At 53.6% G+C, this 18,358-nt stretch overlaps 4 protein-coding genes across 4 annotated transcripts; 2 read left to right on the forward strand and 2 right to left on the reverse strand.

The window, feature by feature from the left end:
- Window positions 1–2,907: 2,907 nt before the first annotated feature.
- BDP55DRAFT_736277 (uncharacterized protein) lies at window positions 2,908–4,120 on the forward strand (the record flags this gene model as incomplete). Its single annotated transcript, XM_060580352.1, has 2 exons — window positions 2,908–3,581; window positions 3,638–4,120. The coding sequence occupies exons 1-2, from the start codon at window positions 3,378–3,380 to the stop codon at window positions 4,118–4,120; spliced, it is 687 nt and encodes a 228-aa protein (XP_060436970.1). The 5' UTR covers window positions 2,908–3,377.
- Window positions 4,121–7,373: 3,253 nt separating this feature from the next.
- On the forward strand, window positions 7,374–9,016 carry BDP55DRAFT_736281 (uncharacterized protein). Its single transcript, XM_060580353.1, has 2 exons — window positions 7,374–8,101; window positions 8,219–9,016. The coding sequence occupies exons 1-2, from the start codon at window positions 7,747–7,749 to the stop codon at window positions 8,791–8,793; spliced, it is 930 nt and encodes a 309-aa protein (XP_060436971.1). The 5' UTR covers window positions 7,374–7,746; the 3' UTR covers window positions 8,794–9,016.
- A 2,156-nt stretch (window positions 9,017–11,172) lies between these two features.
- On the reverse strand, window positions 11,173–12,278 carry BDP55DRAFT_13030 (uncharacterized protein). Its single transcript, XM_060565504.1, has one exon. The coding sequence runs from the start codon at window positions 11,955–11,957 to the stop codon at window positions 11,211–11,213; it is 747 nt and encodes a 248-aa protein (XP_060436972.1). The 5' UTR covers window positions 11,958–12,278; the 3' UTR covers window positions 11,173–11,210.
- BDP55DRAFT_625463 (uncharacterized protein) lies at window positions 12,256–13,941 on the reverse strand (the record flags this gene model as incomplete). The annotated part of the gene is made up of 4 exons (XM_060571478.1): window positions 12,256–12,899; window positions 13,125–13,358; window positions 13,423–13,596; window positions 13,728–13,941. The coding sequence occupies 4 exons, from the start codon at window positions 13,939–13,941 to the stop codon at window positions 12,256–12,258; spliced, it is 1,266 nt and encodes a 421-aa protein (XP_060436973.1).
- Window positions 13,942–18,358: the final 4,417 nt, after the last annotated feature.

The following is an 18,358-nucleotide window of genomic DNA, read 5'->3' on the forward strand; positions in this document are numbered from 1 at the left end:
GCATGTGTGTATCCGCATGTGTGCCGCGGCGAATTGAGAATCGCACACACTGTGCAATGAGAGGAGCGCTTCTGTCTGTGGAAATAAAATAAGCTGGGCAAGAGGCAGAGGTACCTCCTCAGAACCAGGGAGAGCGGGGAGTGAGTAAGAGTAAGAGTAAGGTAAGGTAGGTATGAGTGAGTGAGGCCGCAGTTCACTGCGGATTGCACCAGAGTCAGTCTCGGTCACGGTCCTGCTGGTTCCAGTTCAGTTGCAGTTGCAGTTGCAGCCCTGGTTCTTCTTCCCCGTCAGACTCTGCAAGGTCCAGATCAGGGCTCAATGACTTCACCGAAAAGGAGAGTTGGGCAATGCAAAGTAAAGTGATGCTGAGATTCAGGCACGATGGGGGTTCGGCAAGGCACGGAGCGTAGTGTGCGGGTGCTGGTGCAGCGTGTGTGTGTGGTCACTGTGCCTGTCTGTGGTGGTTTGGCGGCACAATTCCTGCGACAGTTCCATCTGATTGCTTAGTAGTCTCGTCTGGTGTGTGGCCTCCGGTGCACTCTAAGAGGAGGGGAACGTGAAATAAAGCGTGGCAGGGCAGCAGCAACAGTCAACTTGAACATCAGCATCAGCAACAATAGCCAACTCGCCGGAGTGACTGGACGAAGAGTGATTACCGGTCCAACCATCTTTTCTTGATTGGAATATGGTAGCATGCCCAGTGAGCAGTGCTGAGTCGAGCCGGTGACATTCAACTTGTTGCGAGGCAGAATAGAATTGACTGTCTGTTGGAATACTTCAGGTGCCAAATGTATAGTGATGGAAGTGATGTAGGATACTTTTGTACCTCCTCAGGGACGCCAAGGTACCGCAGTACAGAGCATGTCACCTTCAACGTAAGAACTACCTTAGTCGTGGACAGGAAGGGAAGGAAAGCATCGCATCATATTTTGCACCTTCCTTCCTCGCCAAAGCCATATCATGACGCAGCAACGGCTGTTGGAGGCATGGGAACCAGACAGTCGGTTATTAGTTTGCTTCACGGGTTTACTCCTTCCCTTTGCTTCGGATTGCCGACTCTAGATTCTTCTCTCCCGTCTGTCATTTCCTCATTCAGTCGACATGGCCACGGTACTGGTTGACGCCGGGGACAGCATCAGGTAAGGTACTTCCAAAGGTCAGATCAGTTGTAGCTGCAGCTAGACACCTTGAGGGGTTCACTCACTAGTCGTTAGGCCGCCTTCCCTTTTCCCCTTCTTTACCTTACGATGTCTGGTAAGGATAGGTAGGCAATCTTGATAACATGGGAATTACATTACCGACCCGAGTAAGGAGTGCTCGAGGGTCACTATGGTCGCATCCCTTTACTGCGGCGGAAGAAGCTACGACCACGGGTTGTACCATGTTCGACCCACAGTGTGTGCACGGAGCGCGCGCGAGGAAGCCGCAAGAGCACCAGCTCAAGTGGGGAAAACGACACACACTCTGGATATTTCTGGTGGAAGAGAGTGCACATGCGGGAAAGAGACCCTATGAAGACAGAGACTGAGAGGGACTGGGGACTATGATTAGGGGAGGAGGGGTCATTTCGCGGTCCTCGCGGCCTCGCGGGAGTAAGGGCTGGCCGCTTGACTTCCCAAGTTCCCAATCCCACCCTCGCATTGTCACCTGCATCATCCGCCCACGACGACTTTCTGCCCAGCACCTACCGTGCTTCTCAAGGTAAGGCCAGGTACGGACGGATATGGCGCCTTGAAATTACTTCCCATTACTTGCTCACTCGGCGTGTGGGATACGTACTACGTAGTTGGGGCCAGACTCCAGACTCCAGACCTCATCCAGATTAGGTACCTAGCCCCCAAGATGGGCAAAGTACTTGCAGCTGCCGCTCCGCGAGTCCGTACCAACGTCGTGGTGTAAAACGGGCTACAGACAGGGGTTAAGGGGTTAGACAGGCGCCACACGCCCCCCTCCGACCACCGCTTGTCACTTGCTACTTGGCTCCTGACAGGCCCTTTCTCTGTTGGGATATGACGTCGCAAAACCCGGCTACCTGTGGCTTGTCTTGGATTTTGGCGTTCTGGCCGGCGTGGATGTGTGTGCGTGTGTGTGTGTGTATATACGGATATTGGATATGCGTGTGTATACCTATGTGTGTGTGTGTGTCTGTTGTGTCGTGTCGTGTCGTGCCGTGTTAGATTGGACACTCCTCCCTGCTATCCAGCACTATGTAATTATTTGTGGTCCGCAAACCGAGGCAGGAAGCTGGGGAGAAACCTGAAAAGAAAGTAGCATTTATGCGTGTGCTCTCTGTGGCTCGGCAGCTGTCTCCCGCAGTGGGGGAATCTGCCCTCACGTTGAATTGATTCCTGGTCTATGACATAAGATACTGTATTCGTACTTTCTTTACTTTGAGTATGTCCCTCCCGTCCGTCTCCCGCCTGCCACATATCTTAAGTAAGGTAGGGCGTACCTCAGAGCTCGGCTGTTGACAGGTGCGCCCCGATGTATCTTATCTTAGTAAGCGTGCAGAGTGCAGACAAGCAAGCCCCGCTTGAAGCACTCAAGCCAATATTCCCAAAGTGAGGGATTTGGCAATGTCATTTGGGAACGTGGATGTGGAATGGGGTCCTGCCTTCCTCATGTCCCCCCGCCTCCCAGTGGAAGGAGGAAGGAACTTTCTGGGACCGGAGCATGTGCTTGCCCGCTTGCTCAGGCACCTGCTTGGTGCTTACCTGGGCTGCATCTGCTCCTGCGCCTGCGCTGCAAGCCTGTAAGCCTGCAAGCCTGCACCTCCCCTTGCCTTGCGGCTTGCCACGCACGTTTCGACCGCGACCGCGCCCATGACCTTGGACGTGCTTGCCCAGACATAGTGAAGAATGAGGGCAATGTCTCGAACAGAGAGAACACCATGCATTTTCACATAGTAGTGAGGTACTAGATATTACCTACTTCGTATCAACAACCAAGTAGAGAAATCCACATTCTAGACGCTCGCTTGATTTCCGAATGTCGGGCCCGGACGACGCCTGCACCTCCCTTTTTTCTTGTCCCGCCTCGTGTTGTCGTTCATCTTGTCTTGTCTCGCGTCCTGTCGCTTGTTCGCTCCCTCTTATTTTATTTCCTAACGGATATTTCCATTTCCCATTACTCCCGCCGCCCCTGCCGGCATCATCTATTTCCACCACCTTAAAATTATCAGGGTCCCGATACTATGGCCACCTGAATATCTTTCTAGGAACCCAGCAGCTGGTGGGGTCTCTCCGTACACATCCTGGCTCCAAAAGACACAACAGCGTCTGCCGCCACTGCCTGCAGATACCTCGAGGGTTTGTCAAGACTCGAGGAGTCTGGTACTAGAGGCCTGTCCGGCAACGCTTTCGACGACCCCCGATGCCATGGGCCCCAAACCGTCCAAAGCCGAGCCAACAATGGACCAGAATCACCAACGCGCTTCCCAAAGCCCGGTCGTGTTTTCGCGTGTTGCCGGTCTCCGCAACTCACCCCGTCTTCCATTTCCTCGACCGCTTTCTCGTCTTTCTCTGATCACTCCTGATCCAATTCGTCTCGGACCCTCCCTCTCCCCGGTCGACCCCTTCTCCGTGCGTCTCGTCCATCATCCATAGCCTGCCATCGCTTAGGTATTCTAAGCCCCAAGACCCGGTATGAGGGAGCTTCGTCCTTTCCGATACCCCTTCGCCGATCCAGTCATACGCCGAAGCTTCCCCCGCCAGACCACGCCATAATACCATACGGCTCCTCCAGCGTGTCTTCCTGGCGAGTCGGTCAACCCAAGCGGTCTTACAATGCCGACGCCGACGCCCGGAATACCAACACTGCACCAGGAGCGTCAGCATTAGCGTCAGCGACGACACCTGAGGCGGCACAGGACGAGAGCACAAGCAGCAGCACCTTTTGGGGGCTGACACTTGACTTTCCTCAGCTGAGGGAGAAGGATTCGGCTCTCCTCCGACCGAAGCCCTCAAGTGACTTGGGACTCGGAACTACGGCCGAGTTGCCCCTCACTTTCGAGCCAGCCGTCCATCAGCTATTCGCTCGTCTACATCAACTCCTCGGGGGTTCAGCACAGCGTCTCAAGCGCTCTGAACGGGTCGTCATATTGCTATGTCCCGGCGCCTAGCAAACCTCTCTCTCTCCTTTCAGAGTATATTGCCCAATCCAGAGGCCTCGGATCAAAATTGCGTGGTGTGGCAACTTGCACGCGCTTACCTGCTCCGTCGGTTCAACGTGATGCTCTAATTTTCCGGTGATGAGCTACTACAGTGAGACATTCACTCAGCTTCGAACGAGCAAGCCAGAGTAGGTATCGCCGCGCCCGCTCATCACAACGCTTGACATCACGATAGTTCATCACAGCTAGAAGTAACCCACGATGAACATAGACCCGACCTGCCGTTAACCTATTTCTATTCGAAGCAGTGGGCTCCCGTCAATGTTACTTTCTCCGTTGTGGATTGGTCGGGACGGCCCTTTAGCTTTGCGGCTGGCTGGCAAGCCACTTATACTCATCCGTAGCCATGTGGCTCCAGGTTAAAGAAGGGCTGGGAAGCGGCCACGATCCGTGAACAGACGAGCAAAGAGGGTGAAATGTCTCTGAGAGATGCTAGATCGAGAAGCGGCCGAAGCTTGGCGGCTGAGTTACCTGTCTTCGTCCAGTCTTACCGCCTGAACTAAGACAATTCCCCTCTCTCATCGCATCGCAACTACTTCCACCCGATCTCTCGTTCGGATTTTCAAGTCACGCTCTTACGTACAGCAGCCTGTGGCATCTCACTTCGTATCCAACCATCACAGAGCATCGCCAACTAAGGTGCCAATCGGGCATTGTATGCCACCGCCTTTGCTGATGACCTGGGATGGGGGCCTGTCTTACCTCGATTGCAACTGCAAACAGTTATCCAGACTGGTCGAGACACCCCATTCAAAAATCCCATCCGCAAGTCCAACATTGCCATTATGGAACATTCTACTTGTCAACACATCGTTACTTTGTCTGCGCTAATGTCTTAAAGCACCAACTTGCTAAGGCTGTTAAAATAGTTCGCCCGTTTTCAACCATAACTTAAAGTTGAACAGCACTTGTCGGCAAGTTCCAATGCCCCACATTGAAAGGTGAAGGCTCAGGACATCACACATCCGAGAGAAACGAAAGATCCCAAGCTGGACTCATGACCGAACTTTGCGGCTGACTTGCGCAACGTGGCTGCTGTTCATCTCAAAAGGATGGCTGACTGGACGCCATCACCGACGTCATTGCTTCGACTCGGACGGTATCCAATGTACGCATTGATGCAGCCTCGGGTTGCTCAAACTACCACTTTACTTGAGTCGCAGAGAGAAACGAAACAAGCTAGAAGTGCGTCTTCATTGGCCAGGGCCTAGAAATGACCATTACGCTTCGAGCCCACCTCCCTACAATACCGTCGCCTCCATGAACTACCTAGAGTGATGAGAGTCTTCTGCAGGCGCCCGACCGAGCGGGACCTGTGTGATGAGAAGCAGAGGTGCGCTCGCGGCTACTCGTTCCCAGATGCAGTGCAACCCTCCGTCGGATGGCTCCCACCGCGGGGCGCAGGAGACATACGTATTCTGTCAGTGAGCTATTATTGCGCGGACCTGACATGGTAACCTCAAGTGCCATCTTTGCTCGTCTTTCGAGAATAGCATCGGCAGTCCGGCTCGGACTGCCAGCTCCGATTTGGGGTTTCCCACCTTTCCGTTCCTGGCAAACACGAACCAGACGCAACTGTCCACGCTTGTTCAAGTCTCACGGAGCAAGGAGACAGACTTGATGGCGTCAACCAAAGAGATTTTCTACGTGGGAAACGCAGCTTCCAGACCGGTTAAAGATGAATCTACCTAGCACTCGGAAGAAACCTATAACAGTCAATAATCTCAGCCACCCGCACCGCCGTGCCGCTTGTTACAAGGTTTGCCAACTGAGACCTCCCGCCAACTCAACTGTCTTTACGATACGTCCGCAATCAAAGGTACGGCGGAAGACGATCCGTGAACGCTTCCCGCTCCCCACATTCCTCCCGCCGCTTTGCTTGAATCTAGGGGTGCGCAGATCGACGTCAGTTCCACCAATCTGCTGTTTGGACCAAATTCTCCTTGTCGGACGGGGCGAGTTCCAAAAGCTCCGATTCACCCAAACATTGGGCTTCTTCGGATCTTGGCACATTTCTTTCGGCTTCAACTTGCCGGCGGTCCTCCGGTGACTTCAATGCTGCAAATGAAGCGACCACGATAATATCGAAGTTCAAGAGAGGCTGCGTCTGTGGTTGCGAGGAGTCCACTTCAAATACGGTAAAGCGATGACATTCACTTTAGACCTCCACGTAACCTCCCTGCTGTTCATGTGGACCATTGCAGCTGAACAGCACCATGTTTCAACTGTTGATTCCTGTCTCTGTATGAGATTCTTCCCAGTCAATCAACCAGTGGCAAGCTAGTGGTCAAAACCCTCCATGACATCTTCGATGCCTGTAGCATCAATGGCACTGTCTCCGCAAGACTCCGCCTAAATTCCTCCACGGACGTCGGGACACTGTCAATTAACTGGCGAGTTGCTAAATTGTAGCGATACGGCCAATTTGCAGGGAGTCCGGACGGCGCTTTCGTCATTTAAAGTTCGGTGAGCTGTATCGAGCGGTTCAAGTGAGTCGTGCATCAATCAACATCTACATGTTTCGACGGGGATTGGCCATCCAGAGAATGCGGGTGTGGGTTCCAGCAAGGTCGGCACCCCTCGGACCTCGGATCGCAGCCTTTACAAGACTCAGTCATATCTTGATCTCTCTTTTGGGTTCCTAAGGCCTGGCTCAATTTGCGGCATCTGGCCCGCCTCAAGGAATGGCAAGGAAAATAAAGTCAAGTAACTTGTTCCCTGAGATTCCCCGAAAAGGCTCCCCGAAATCCGGCGATCCAGAATCAAACGGTATCTTGGCCTGAAGTCGCTTTCGTCCATTTCTATACAAGCTCCCGCATCTTTAAGTAGAAGCGAAACAAAGGTCTGTTCTTCTGGAGTCTCTTGTTTCTTCCCTCGCGAGAGGCACAGGGCGCGGAGAATCAGAGGGACCGATCTTCTGCAACCCTTGGAAAACACCAGGCTGAAAATCAACCATCCCAATCCCCAGCGCAACGATGAATCTGAGCGGAGAGAAACCTCCTTCCAATCAGGGGTTTTTCAAAGGTCAAGTCAAGCCAAGCCGACAGGCGGCTTCAGCCTCGCGACGTGGTTCTCTCCGTGGTTCGATCAGGAGCTCAGGGCGCTCGCTAACCAAACATGCGACGCACCCTGTATCAAAAGTTTCAGGAAAGCTCGCCAGAGCTTCTCGCCGTCCCCCCTCCCCCCTCCCCCTCCTCCCACCAGTTTCTCAAAGGTGGTCTCTTTGGGATGCCGCCCGCCGGCGTGCGCATGCCGGCCATGGTTTGTCTCCTCTTCCTTTCCTTCTTCTCATTACCTCTCTGCCATCTACGTAAAGTCAATCTTGCATTTGCATTACATCTGCACGCTGTCTCAACCCAATTGATCCTTGCCGGCTTATTGCTTCTTTCCCGCACCGCCTGTTCCTGCAAGCCGTTCCCGCAGAGTCGTTGCTTTCTTTGCCTGAGACGTCTTTGGTCTTGGAAACAAGATACATACTATCTTTCGCATTGCTATTACCCACATTCAACGCGCGCATCCACACACACACACACACACACCCACTCATATACACGCATACCAAGAAGATTGTCACCATGTTGTCGAGCTTGACGACCAAGATTGCCCTGAGGAAGGTTGGCCTAAACAGCAAGAGCTTCGACTTTAGCGGCGGCGGCGCTTCGACAGACTCAAAGAGCAGCAAGAAGGGTACCAATGCGGGCCTCGACGACGACGCGACCGAGGGCAACGCGGGGGCTTGGCCGGCGTGGATGTCGATGAAGTCGTTGCCCATGACCGTCGCGCCGTGGTTCTCCCCGCCGCCCCCGCCGGTTCCGATCGGCGAGGTCCCGAAGATTGGCGAACTAGCCCCGTTGGACCGCGATAGGCAGCTCGAGTTTGGCCGCGGCCGTCCCGTCCTCGTTGTCTTTTTACGCTGCGTCGGTTGTGCTTGTACGTTTTGTTGACCCTGTTGCCTTCCCATTCCCATCTAGTCACCATGTGACTTACACTACACTACATTTCTTCACAAACCTCTTCGTGACTAACATATGCCCCTTCCTAATGTAGTCGCTCAAAAGACCTTTCTTGCCCTAAGGGCGTTGGCCAACAAGCACGCCCGCACCATGACCTGCATAGCCGTCTCCCACTCCTCCCAGGCCGCGACCAACAAATGGATCGACATGCTCGGCGGTGCCTGGAACGTGCAGGTCGTCATCGACGAGGACCGCGCCATCTACGCCGCCTGGGGCCTGGGGCTGGGCAACGTGTGGTACGTCTTCAACCCGACGAGCCAGGTTCAGGGGTGGAAGGAGAAGGGGTGGTTAGGGGAGAAAGTCGCGGGGGCGATTCAGCGGACGGGCGGAGCTGCAGCTGAGAATGCTGCGTATGCCGCTGCTGCGAATGCGAAGAAGCAGCCGCCGCCGATGGAGAGACGGGGCACGGGGATGAGCGGTGCTTCCGCTGTTAGTGTTGGTGGAGGGGAGGAAGGGGAGGGAGGGGCGAGTACGGTTATGGGGAATAAGTGGCAGACTGCGGGGGCGTTTGCTGTTGATGGGAGGGGGACGGTTGTTTGGGGTGGGAAGGCGTTGAGGGCTGATGATCCAATGGATTTGGAGATGGGGGTTAAGGTGTTGGGGGTGTAGATGGATGCGGTATCGGGAAATGGGTCTGCTCCAAGCGTGCGCTCTAGATGTATTGGGGATGGATCTGGACGAGGCAAGTTTGTATGATGGTGAGGCGTTTTGATAAAGGTTTGGATGGAAGGGGGCGTATTATTGGTTTGATAGCGCGTTTTCATTTCATACTTAAATGGTATGCCCAAGACTAAGATGCTTCGTACCATGTGGCAGTATATCGTATTCGTTGGTCATATGAGATGATAGTATTCTCCATTCCACGATGAAGGCTATCCTCGTGAATGAGGTACGGAAGCTGTTTATTCAAAGTCCTTTAGCCGGTGACGCTCGGCGGTTGTTCAAGACGAAGAATATCGATTAAAGACCATCTGATTCATCGTATGTACTGTTGTTAGGACGTTAACTTACTTCCAACGCCGGGACGGGCTGACGGAAGTTGAAGTAGAAAAAAGATATAAGGAACAGCATTCTATGGGAGCCCGTTTGATGGCACGATGTCAGATCAATGTCGTAGATAGCTTAGGTTCCCTTGCGGGATGTGTTCCTGGTGGCTGTGGTGGTGACAGAAGCCAAGGCATCTTGCTCCTCATTCACACGGAATATTACCGGCGTGTATAGAAGAATGTGGAAATGTAAAAAAGGTTAACGGCTCATAGTCATAACCAACTTCTGAGGCCGTCATATTGGATTTTGTTGGATGTTTTCATCATACTCCCATGTTTCTTTTGTTTCCAACACGCATTGAGAATCGGACGTCCAACAACTTGTAACCTGTCCTCAGGTAGAAACGAGAACCTTCAGGTTGCGTATCGGGAAGTCATTCTTTCCTTCTATCTCTTTCCAACTCAAATTCCAACGAGATTGTCCACATTGAGAACCATGTAAGGGGCCCGGGGGAGGGGGGCTGGCGGCGCCTTCTCTCAGGAAGTGGACCCTCAAACCAGAATTACATGCATCCACAACATGCCCGAAGCAGTGGTAGGTAGGTGGTACCTTAAGAAGGTAGGAAACTGGAGGAAAAAAATGTACAGAAACATTCTGGTTTAAAATTGAGCGGTGACCCGTAGTACGGTAGCGAGGGCCGCATAAGACGAGACTGAGACCAAGACCGAGACCTCCGTTAGTCGTTAGTCGTTGGTACGGCCGCCCCCAAATCCAACCCGACCACTTCGACGGGAGTCCTTCTCACCCCGCCCCGCGGCCCCACCCCTTTCCTCCGGCGCGGCCCGGGTTCCACCCACCCGGTTCTCCAACGTCGTTTTTTTCCCAACTTGGTCCTGCATTCGATGTTGGATGGGCCAGCGACCTGCGGCCGCAACTTTGATGACTATATCCGTTTGCAGACAAGAAAAAAAAAAGAAACAGGAGAGCCTCGGATCGTCTGGATAGAACCAGTCCTAAGCGGTGGGGTACCATTCTGACTCCCAACTGAAATCTAGATTCCTTTGTCGAATTGACATGAGGAAGGAGAGGGTTCTTCATCACAAGCTTGTGAGGGGGGATTAATCAAGACAAATCAGTCAAAGAGCCTCTCGAGTCGTGAATAGCAGTTTCCTCAAAGTCCTTTCCCCGTCACTATCAACAGCCAACATCCCTCCGTCACCTCCCAGCCATGAAGCTAGGTACCTTACATATATCAAAATGTCCAATATCAATAACACACAGCACGTAAAGCATCCCTTCCCAACAATCAATCAATTCAAAACCACACCAAACCACGAAAAACCTTTGAAACCCGCCTGGCCTTTGCCCTCCCCTAAATAAATAACCCCCGCGAGACCGACCGACCGAGCGCCTCCCCCCAAAAACGGGTTCCAACGGGCGGAAGCGGCAACGGAACCTCCCGCAAGCCACCGGCCCGGACCCCCTTCCCCTTTCACCGTTCACCCAAATGAGTAATCCCCCAAAGTCCCCCTTCTCACGGATCATGTACCCGAGGCAACCACACACACATGACAAAACAGGGCACATCATCATCACACTTCATCGTCCGAGCGGGCTCATGTTCGAATTCATCATACTCACATACACTACGATGGATGGCTCATTCCCAGTACCTAGTCTCTAATGGGACGGGATCACTTCCTCCCGCACGCTAGAATGTTCAACCCCGGCCCATCACACCCGCGTCACCCATCATCGAGAATAGACAAGAGTCTAGGCAAGGGAAAATACAAACTACCGGCCGTAGATCTTACTACCCTCCCATCCTTTAGCGTGAATCTCCCCTCACCTTCTCCTCAAGGTTGTGATGAACAGACTCAAGGTTCGGGCCTCTCCGAACCAAAAGATAGACCTTTGGGGAGTATGCTCTCCCGTGACCCCGTCACTCATCGTCATCCTTAACCTATCTCACCATAAAGACAACAATCCAAGACCAAACAAACTTGGGAGGGGAGACCAAATCCATGTATTTTTTTTCATTAGGTTGCTGCTCTGTCCTGAGCGAGCGTGCGTGCCAAAACAAAACTATAAGAAAGCAATCCCCCATCCGATCCCTTCTCCAACGCAAACCCATGATGATGATCTAATCCGCATCTTTCCCAGCAAAAACCCCCTCTTGATGCGGTCAAGTTTCCCTTTTCTTTTTCCATGTCGAAAAAGAACCACGAAACCCCATTATTAGCCCTGGCCGACCCTGGTGTCCCAAGAAGCGGTCGAGGGCTGAAAAGGCAAGTGAAGAACTCCTGCGGCGCAACCTTCCGGTGTAGAACCCCCCGTAGCAGAAAGATAAGGAAAAACGGATCCCCCCCAAAGTAAGAAAAGCCAGAAACACCCCGATTCCCAAATCCCTGATTTTTTGTGTGATTTTTTTCGCCGTGTGAAAAGAAGAGTCGTCTTGTGTGCTTGTACCAACTCCCCGGATGTGCGTTTCCCAGTCCCAACCCATTCGAGTCAAACCAGATGTCGGAATCCACGCCCACGCCGTATTGTATGCTCGCAATTCGAATCATAGGTTGCCCTCCGACGCTTTTGGCACCCGAATCATTCCATGCCCAGCCCCGAACGGACAACTGCCCAAAAGAACAGAAAAATAAATTGCCCTGCTCCGTGTTCACAGTCGCCTGGATTTCCCAGATCATCCGAAGCAGTTCCTTGACGCTCTGATGTCCTTGCCAACACCCCAGACAACTGCTGATCCCCCTCTTTCGTGTCTCTGTGACATGCATCTCCTTTTACCCCGTAGCAATACTGTTCGACTCCATGGTTGCAGAATGCGGCCCCTGCTGATGGTGTAAAAAGAAAACTCCTCAAAAGATGCCGAAAGACACCCTCACTCCGAGTACCGTGTTGAGCCCGAGGTATATATCAAGTTTTCCGTGTCCGTGGAAAATCAATCGATGTTGAAATCAAGCTGAAACCCCACCCGCGCAAACCTCCTAACCATCATTCTCATCCTGTTCAATTCCATAATTGCGCCGACGTTTTCCAAAGACATGATGCCGTTCAACGCGCGGAGGTGTTCCACTAGCCCCAAACGCTAGCGGGAGGCTGGCTCAGGCCGGAAGACTGAGGGCCCCAGACGCCATTACCACGGCCCCAACCGCCAGGGGATGCCAATGGAGTGGTAGATCTCTTCGAGGACGGGTTCGAGGCTCCAGCCTGATTTCCCGAAGGCCGGGTGCCGATGGGAGCAACGGTCTGGCCCGATTTGGCTCCGGCCGGAAGCTCCTGGCGCGGCGGGGAGCCGCCTGGCGACGAGTTGTTGGTGCGAGCCGCAGCCTGACTAACCGCCGACTCAAACGCACTCTTGTTGTTGCTCGGGGCGTTGGGCTGAGGGCTGGCAATGCTGCCACCGCGGGAGCCTTGTTCGCCCGGGGGTCCAGCAATGGGGCCGGGACCGGCATCAGTGGCCGAAACGGGAGTGTGAGCATCACCGTGGGGAGGCGGGCCGCGAGTCGGGTCGTAGGTCAAAGGGGATTGGCCGCGCAGGCTGGAAGGGCCGCTGTGGGTCGGGACACCAGTGCGCACGACTCCGTTCTCGTCGACATAGCCTGCCTTCTCAGCAAACGGACCCTCGCCGTACAAGGCGCTCCGCTGACGAGCAATCAGGTCGCGAGTCTCCTCCTCGGACATGGCCTTGGCACCGTAGGGGATGTCAGAAACGACGGCTGCGCGCACAGTTGATTAGCATGGCTTCCTCCGAAATCTCTCGGTATTACGGGGAAAGGATGGACGAAGGATCTTTCAGGATAGCATCTTTCGACAGTGACATGACGGGGCAGCAGGATGCGCATGATGGTGAAACCCCTCGGCCTGAATTATCTATTTTTCTGCTTTGCTGGTTCCCCCCTGGCATATGGAGTACGTGTGCTATACAGAAGAGGGCGGCCTACTTCGTTGGTATTGCTGCTCAGTGTGCAGGTTTCGCAGTTCCCGCTCCCGTTGGGCGGCCATCCTTCTCTTGGCCTGCATCATCTGTTCCGCGTCGTTGGAGCCTCGGGAGGGCTGGTGGCGCTGGGAGGCGTAAAAGTTCTGGAGGTTCGAGTTGGGGTGGCCTCGGGCATCATCGAACTGGTTCATCGAGTGCGGTCTGGGTCCGGGACCGGCTCCGGCTCCCATGCGTCCAGCTGCGCGGTACAAGTTAGTATCGGGAAGGCTGCGGTGATGCCCGCCAGTTGCGGACAGACTTACTGAAGTCGAGGGATTTTCTGGCGGGACCATGACCGGCGGGACCCATCTTGGGACCACCAGGGGTTGGGTACTCACGTCCGCGACCGCCCATGCCGTATGACTTCCCGCCCTTGGCGAGATTCTCGTAGGCACGATCAACCTCTGTAGGCCTAGCAGTCAGTGTCCGCACCACATCTGTAGTAATCATCTTGTTAGCAAGGCTCTTCCTGCGCGCGACAGATTGTAGGCGCGGGTCGGTCCACGATGGAGAGACGCCCGCGCCACGTATTTGATTGCCGCGCGCCGAAGATTTCGATATGACCTACCCTCGAATTGGTAGAAGAATGCAAAGTCGTCCTGGGGCGTTGGGCCACTGGCACCTGTTGGCGAGAACCTCGAGTCAATTCCGGCGTCCGGTTTTGCGATTTGGTGCTGTTGCGACAACTGGGCCGACTCACCAGCACGGGCAGGAGGCGCTTGGTGTTCCCAGTTGTTCTGGCCGGGATTGGACCATTGCGGGTTGTTCTCGTAGTAGGACATGGTGACGCTTGTGGTTGAGGGAAATGAAACCGGGTTGGCCACAGTTGTTGTCTGAGAGGTCGAGACGAAAGTGCCGCGCGGAAAGACCGGTCGAGAGATTCTGATCCTTTCTGAAAGAAGGGAAAATCAGTTCAAGTCTTCTCACGGCGATGTTCGAGACCAGAGGCGCGGTTGAGAAGCCTCAGGGGGAACGGTGTCGCAAAGGGATGGGTTGAAAGACGGCGCCGCAGTGTCAGGGGAGAGGCCAACGGGAAAGACAGGGAAAATAAATTTTTGGGTATGGGCGGCGGCGCGGTTAAATGTCTCGCGGCTTTTTTTGCGCAGGGGTTGTAGCGGACTGACAGGGTAACCACTCACCAAAGGGGAAAAGAGGGACGGGGTTTTCTTCTCGAAGTCGTTGCGCGGACTCGAGTCAACGACCAACGGATATGAAAGCAGGCGGTAGGTAGAGCAAAAGAAAGACTCTTTTTGGCTGGGAATGCGCAAGAAGAGTTTCCTTGCAGCGGACTTTGGTGCGAGGGCACTCGTTTGGAGGTGGCGGTAGTCGACTGGTGCGGTTTGAAGTGATGGAGGGAAATCAGGCGAGTGCTCCGAGGATGGAGGAGAGTAAAGAGGTATGCGGGAAACGAGACGACGGCGAACTGGCGGGTCGAATCGGACGTATGGGTGATTAGGTGGGTGGGTAGGTGTGAGGTGGTCTGGGTATTAGAATGTAGCGGCCAGGTCGGACAACCTAAGGTAGAGTGATGCGCGGTAGCGATGTATCTTTTTTTGGTCTTTTTTTGCTAAAGGCTTGTGCCTTGGCTTAACTTCGGACCGTGGCAAGGCGACGTGGAACTTGAAGTAGTGAGGAGGAGTTGAGCAGTACAAGCCAGCAGAGCAAGGCAGGGAAGAAGCCACAAAGAGAATGATGATGATGACTTTTGTGATTGCTAGTGCAGCCAGTCCCGGGGTGACAGGATTAGAAAGAGACGAGTGTGGAAAACGAAATCGAGAATACAAAATACAAGAAGAAGAGTGGGAAAGACTACGGGAGTGTGAGAGGGAGGAGCAGTTGCCAGCGACAGGGAGGTACTTTGCACACTACGGTGGCAGCGCAGCCAAGCCGATGCGGAAGGAAGGCCCAGTTGGCAGTCACGCAGTGGGTAGTGGTCTGGTGGAGGAGGGCGAGGTTGAGGAGCAAAGGATGGGACAGACAGGAGGGAGCGGCAGGTTTGTCTCTGCACAAAGTACTGCTACTTGCTACTTGCTACTTGCGACATGCCGTAGGTACAGTTGAGCCGACTGCAATTGGGGGAGTTCGGCAGCGACAAGTTTCCAGCCAAGCACCAGAAGTGGAGGAGGGGGAAGGAGAATACCAATGTGAGGTAAGGCAGGCTTGGGAACCTTGGGGGGCACACACCGGGGCAGCAACGACTGCGAGGAGACGAGACAGGGATGGGAGGGTGGACGATGGGGGGGGTGGAGGGGCGAAGGAGATGGAAGTCGAGGAAGGTGCCAACGGGATACCGTACCTTAGTTTATTACTGTGTACGGGGTACGAAGTGACCGTGCTTCATCTACTTAACACTAGCACTGCGCAAAGAGGGAGGAACCCGATGCACAACCCGCACATGCCCTTGCCCATCTAACACTTTTACACGTCGAAGCTTCAAATTCCTATGTGCTGGATGGGCACTCTGTTCTCCTTCTGCCTATAGGCAAGTGCGTATCTACCTTACCTACCTTACTGCAGGTGCCTTGCTTCACCTCAGGTCGTGGAAGGAACCTAAGGTACCTACCTACCTTACCTTACCTTGTTGCGGATATGCAACAGGTAGAAGGAGCAAAGGGGAAGGGCCGGGGAGGAAGGGGGTGCAACCCTCAACATCAAAATTGCTGGGTGGGAAAGAACAACTGCGACTGCAACTGCAACTGCAACGGCGACTGGGACACCAACTGGGAATCTGGGACCAAGGGGGGCCAGGGACGAGAGACGACATTGGATGCTAGAGTCCTGGACTTTGAGCAACGGGACGCTAGCGCAACTTGACGGGAACTCCATCGCTGGGAAGGAGGAGGACGGGGTGGGGGTGGCCGAACCGGAGGAAGGTACCGATACACACTGCTTTCTCGGACGTACCTACCTTCAACTCTTCATGGAAAGAGGTACGTTTCACGCTTACTTTTCTTCACCTGGGATTGTACTCAATGAATTTCTCGATATCGTCACTCTTCCGGATGGGTATTCTTCTTTTCCCTCAATCCCACGAGCACGAGGTCTGATGTCCGGCGCATCGTATCAAGGCACAACAGATTGTTCGCGGCCAACCACCCTTCCACTTGCTGGGCCAAGTCTACGCGCTTACCTAGAATTCCTCCGAAGCTTCTCCCTTCCACTCCGTTCCTCGACTTGGAATTCCCCAATGCTGAGCGAGGGAGCCTGCCGCGACACGGTCGAGGCGAGACGACAACTTGAAGCGAGACACCACAAGAGGCACGTACCAGTAATCAGAGACTGAAGTTGGATGGCACGCCTTCGTTGGGCAGTACAATCTCCAGCTATCCTCACTTGTTACTTGCCGTCTCACTGTCCATGTAAGCATTTGGCAGCGCTTACTCAACAGCCAACAGCCTTCATCTATACCCTCAGGTCGGCTCTCCCCATAGAGCAGCTGGTCCGCGGCAACCTTCGATGAGGTATTCGAATTACAGGGCATGCAGCGTGACTGCGTGGAAGCTGCGTGGCCGTAGGGATATGCAAGTAAGGTGAGGTACGGATATTGACCTCCTTCTGTGATTATGTATCTCAGTGGACCTGAGTGAATGGAAGAGAGGGGGGGGCAGGACACGGGGGCGTGTGGACGTGGAAACAAGCCGAGGGAGCTTGTGGATGGGATCCGTCCAGTATCTTATCGAAAAGTGGCCTGCCCCCTGCCACTCAGCATCCGGAACCCATTAAGGTAGGAATTGGAACGGATAGCTAGTGTGATGGAAGGCCATGTCATCGTCGGCGGTCGCCCGCCTGCACCTGTAGGCTGTAGGCTGTCGCATGCGGTCTCGGGGATAATTAACATTTGGGAAATCGCGTGGGTAAGCACAGCAAGATGCCATCAGTTGAACATTATCTCTGCCACTGGGTGCTCCAGCCTCCAGCTTCTCAGTGCTCGCGCTCCATCCCATCGGGCTTGCTGCTTCAGCAAGCTTCCAAGCCAGGCTGGCCGGGGTCGGCAGGCGATCCACTCGATATTGGAGAAGCACGAGAAGGAGATTGGCATTTCGAGATGAAAAGAGGAATATGCACACTCGTTTGTATTCAAGCCTTCCGCGTCAGGTACCATCTCGCCAGCCCTATCGATTCATTTCTTGCCGTTGGATCCCCTGGGGCCGGTCTCCAGGTCTCTGAGAGGGTGACGAGACAGCTGGTAATACGGCTGCCAGTTTCCGGTTCTTCGTAATGAGGTAAGAAGAAAAAAGGAAGGAGAACGACCAAAAAAAATTAGAGAGGAAGGTGACCCGGTACGTAGTTCCCCGTCGAAATCTCTATTGTTGCGTTAGCGTCGTTTCGACTGGACGGTATCAATACATCTCCGTGTCTTGGGTTCCCGCCCGCGCCGTTCGTTCTTCTTCCCGAGCATTTCCATGTTCCTTCTCTCATTCCACGTCGCGTCTTTTCTCTCATCCTCGTCCTTCTCCCGCCCCTTGAATTCTCGATGTTGAGATTCCAAGGGACTGCCGCGGCTTCGCCAGAGCTAAGGTAGAACCGGCAAGGTGTCTTTGACCGAGATGTCTACAAGATGACAACCGCAGCAAGCGAGCCACAGAAAGGAGAAATCCCACATGACTGCTGTGCCTCTCTTCGACTTTGGTCAGAATCACTCACGCTACGTGCCTGCGCACCAGGACGGACTCGTCAGCGTCACTATCGAAGCAAGCAGACAATCTCCAAGGAACCCGAAATAACGACTGGGCCAGACACAGACCAATGCGTGGGGAGCACCCCTGCCAACCACTTAAACCTCTGGTGATCCACCCACGCTACAGAGCAACAAGTACCCATGTACCTTGCCCTTTCCGTGATTGTCATTACCAAACAGTACGGGGCACGTGCCTTATCCGTATCGCCGCAGCCCACTACCTTACAGAGCGGTGCCAACAGTTTGCGTTCAGGTTGCATTGAGCCACATAAAACCCACTAACCTACGCCTTTTTAAGTCCTAATATCTCTATAACTCAAACATTCATATAATATTTCTAAAAAATCTTTTTAAAAAAATTAGCTTATAAAACGTATTATAAGTGTTTTCATATATTTATAAATATTTTATATTTAAATTTTATAGTACAAAGTAGTAAAAATGTCACGAAAGAGAACTCGAGGCAGGTCGGAACGCTGCTGTATTGACCTAATAGACGTAACTCAATGTGAACAGGGAAA

Source organism: Colletotrichum godetiae (genome assembly GCF_030913485.1).
Source record: "Colletotrichum godetiae strain CBS 193.32 chromosome Unknown BDP55scaffold_1, whole genome shotgun sequence".
In the NCBI taxonomy this organism is placed as follows: domain Eukaryota; kingdom Fungi; phylum Ascomycota; class Sordariomycetes; order Glomerellales; family Glomerellaceae; genus Colletotrichum; species Colletotrichum godetiae.

Coding starts and splice junctions, on each gene's coding strand:
- BDP55DRAFT_13030 (XM_060565504.1), bottom strand. CDS start 11,957: ATGCATGTCACAGAGACACGAAAGAGGGGGATCAGCAGTTGTCTGGGG.
- BDP55DRAFT_736281 (XM_060580353.1), top strand. CDS start 7,747: ATGTTGTCGAGCTTGACGACCAAGATTGCCCTGAGGAAGGTTGGCCTA. Junction 8,102..8,218: donor ACGCTGCGTCGGTTGTGCTT/GTACGTTTTGTT, acceptor TTCCTAATGTAG/TCGCTCAAAAGACCTTTCTT.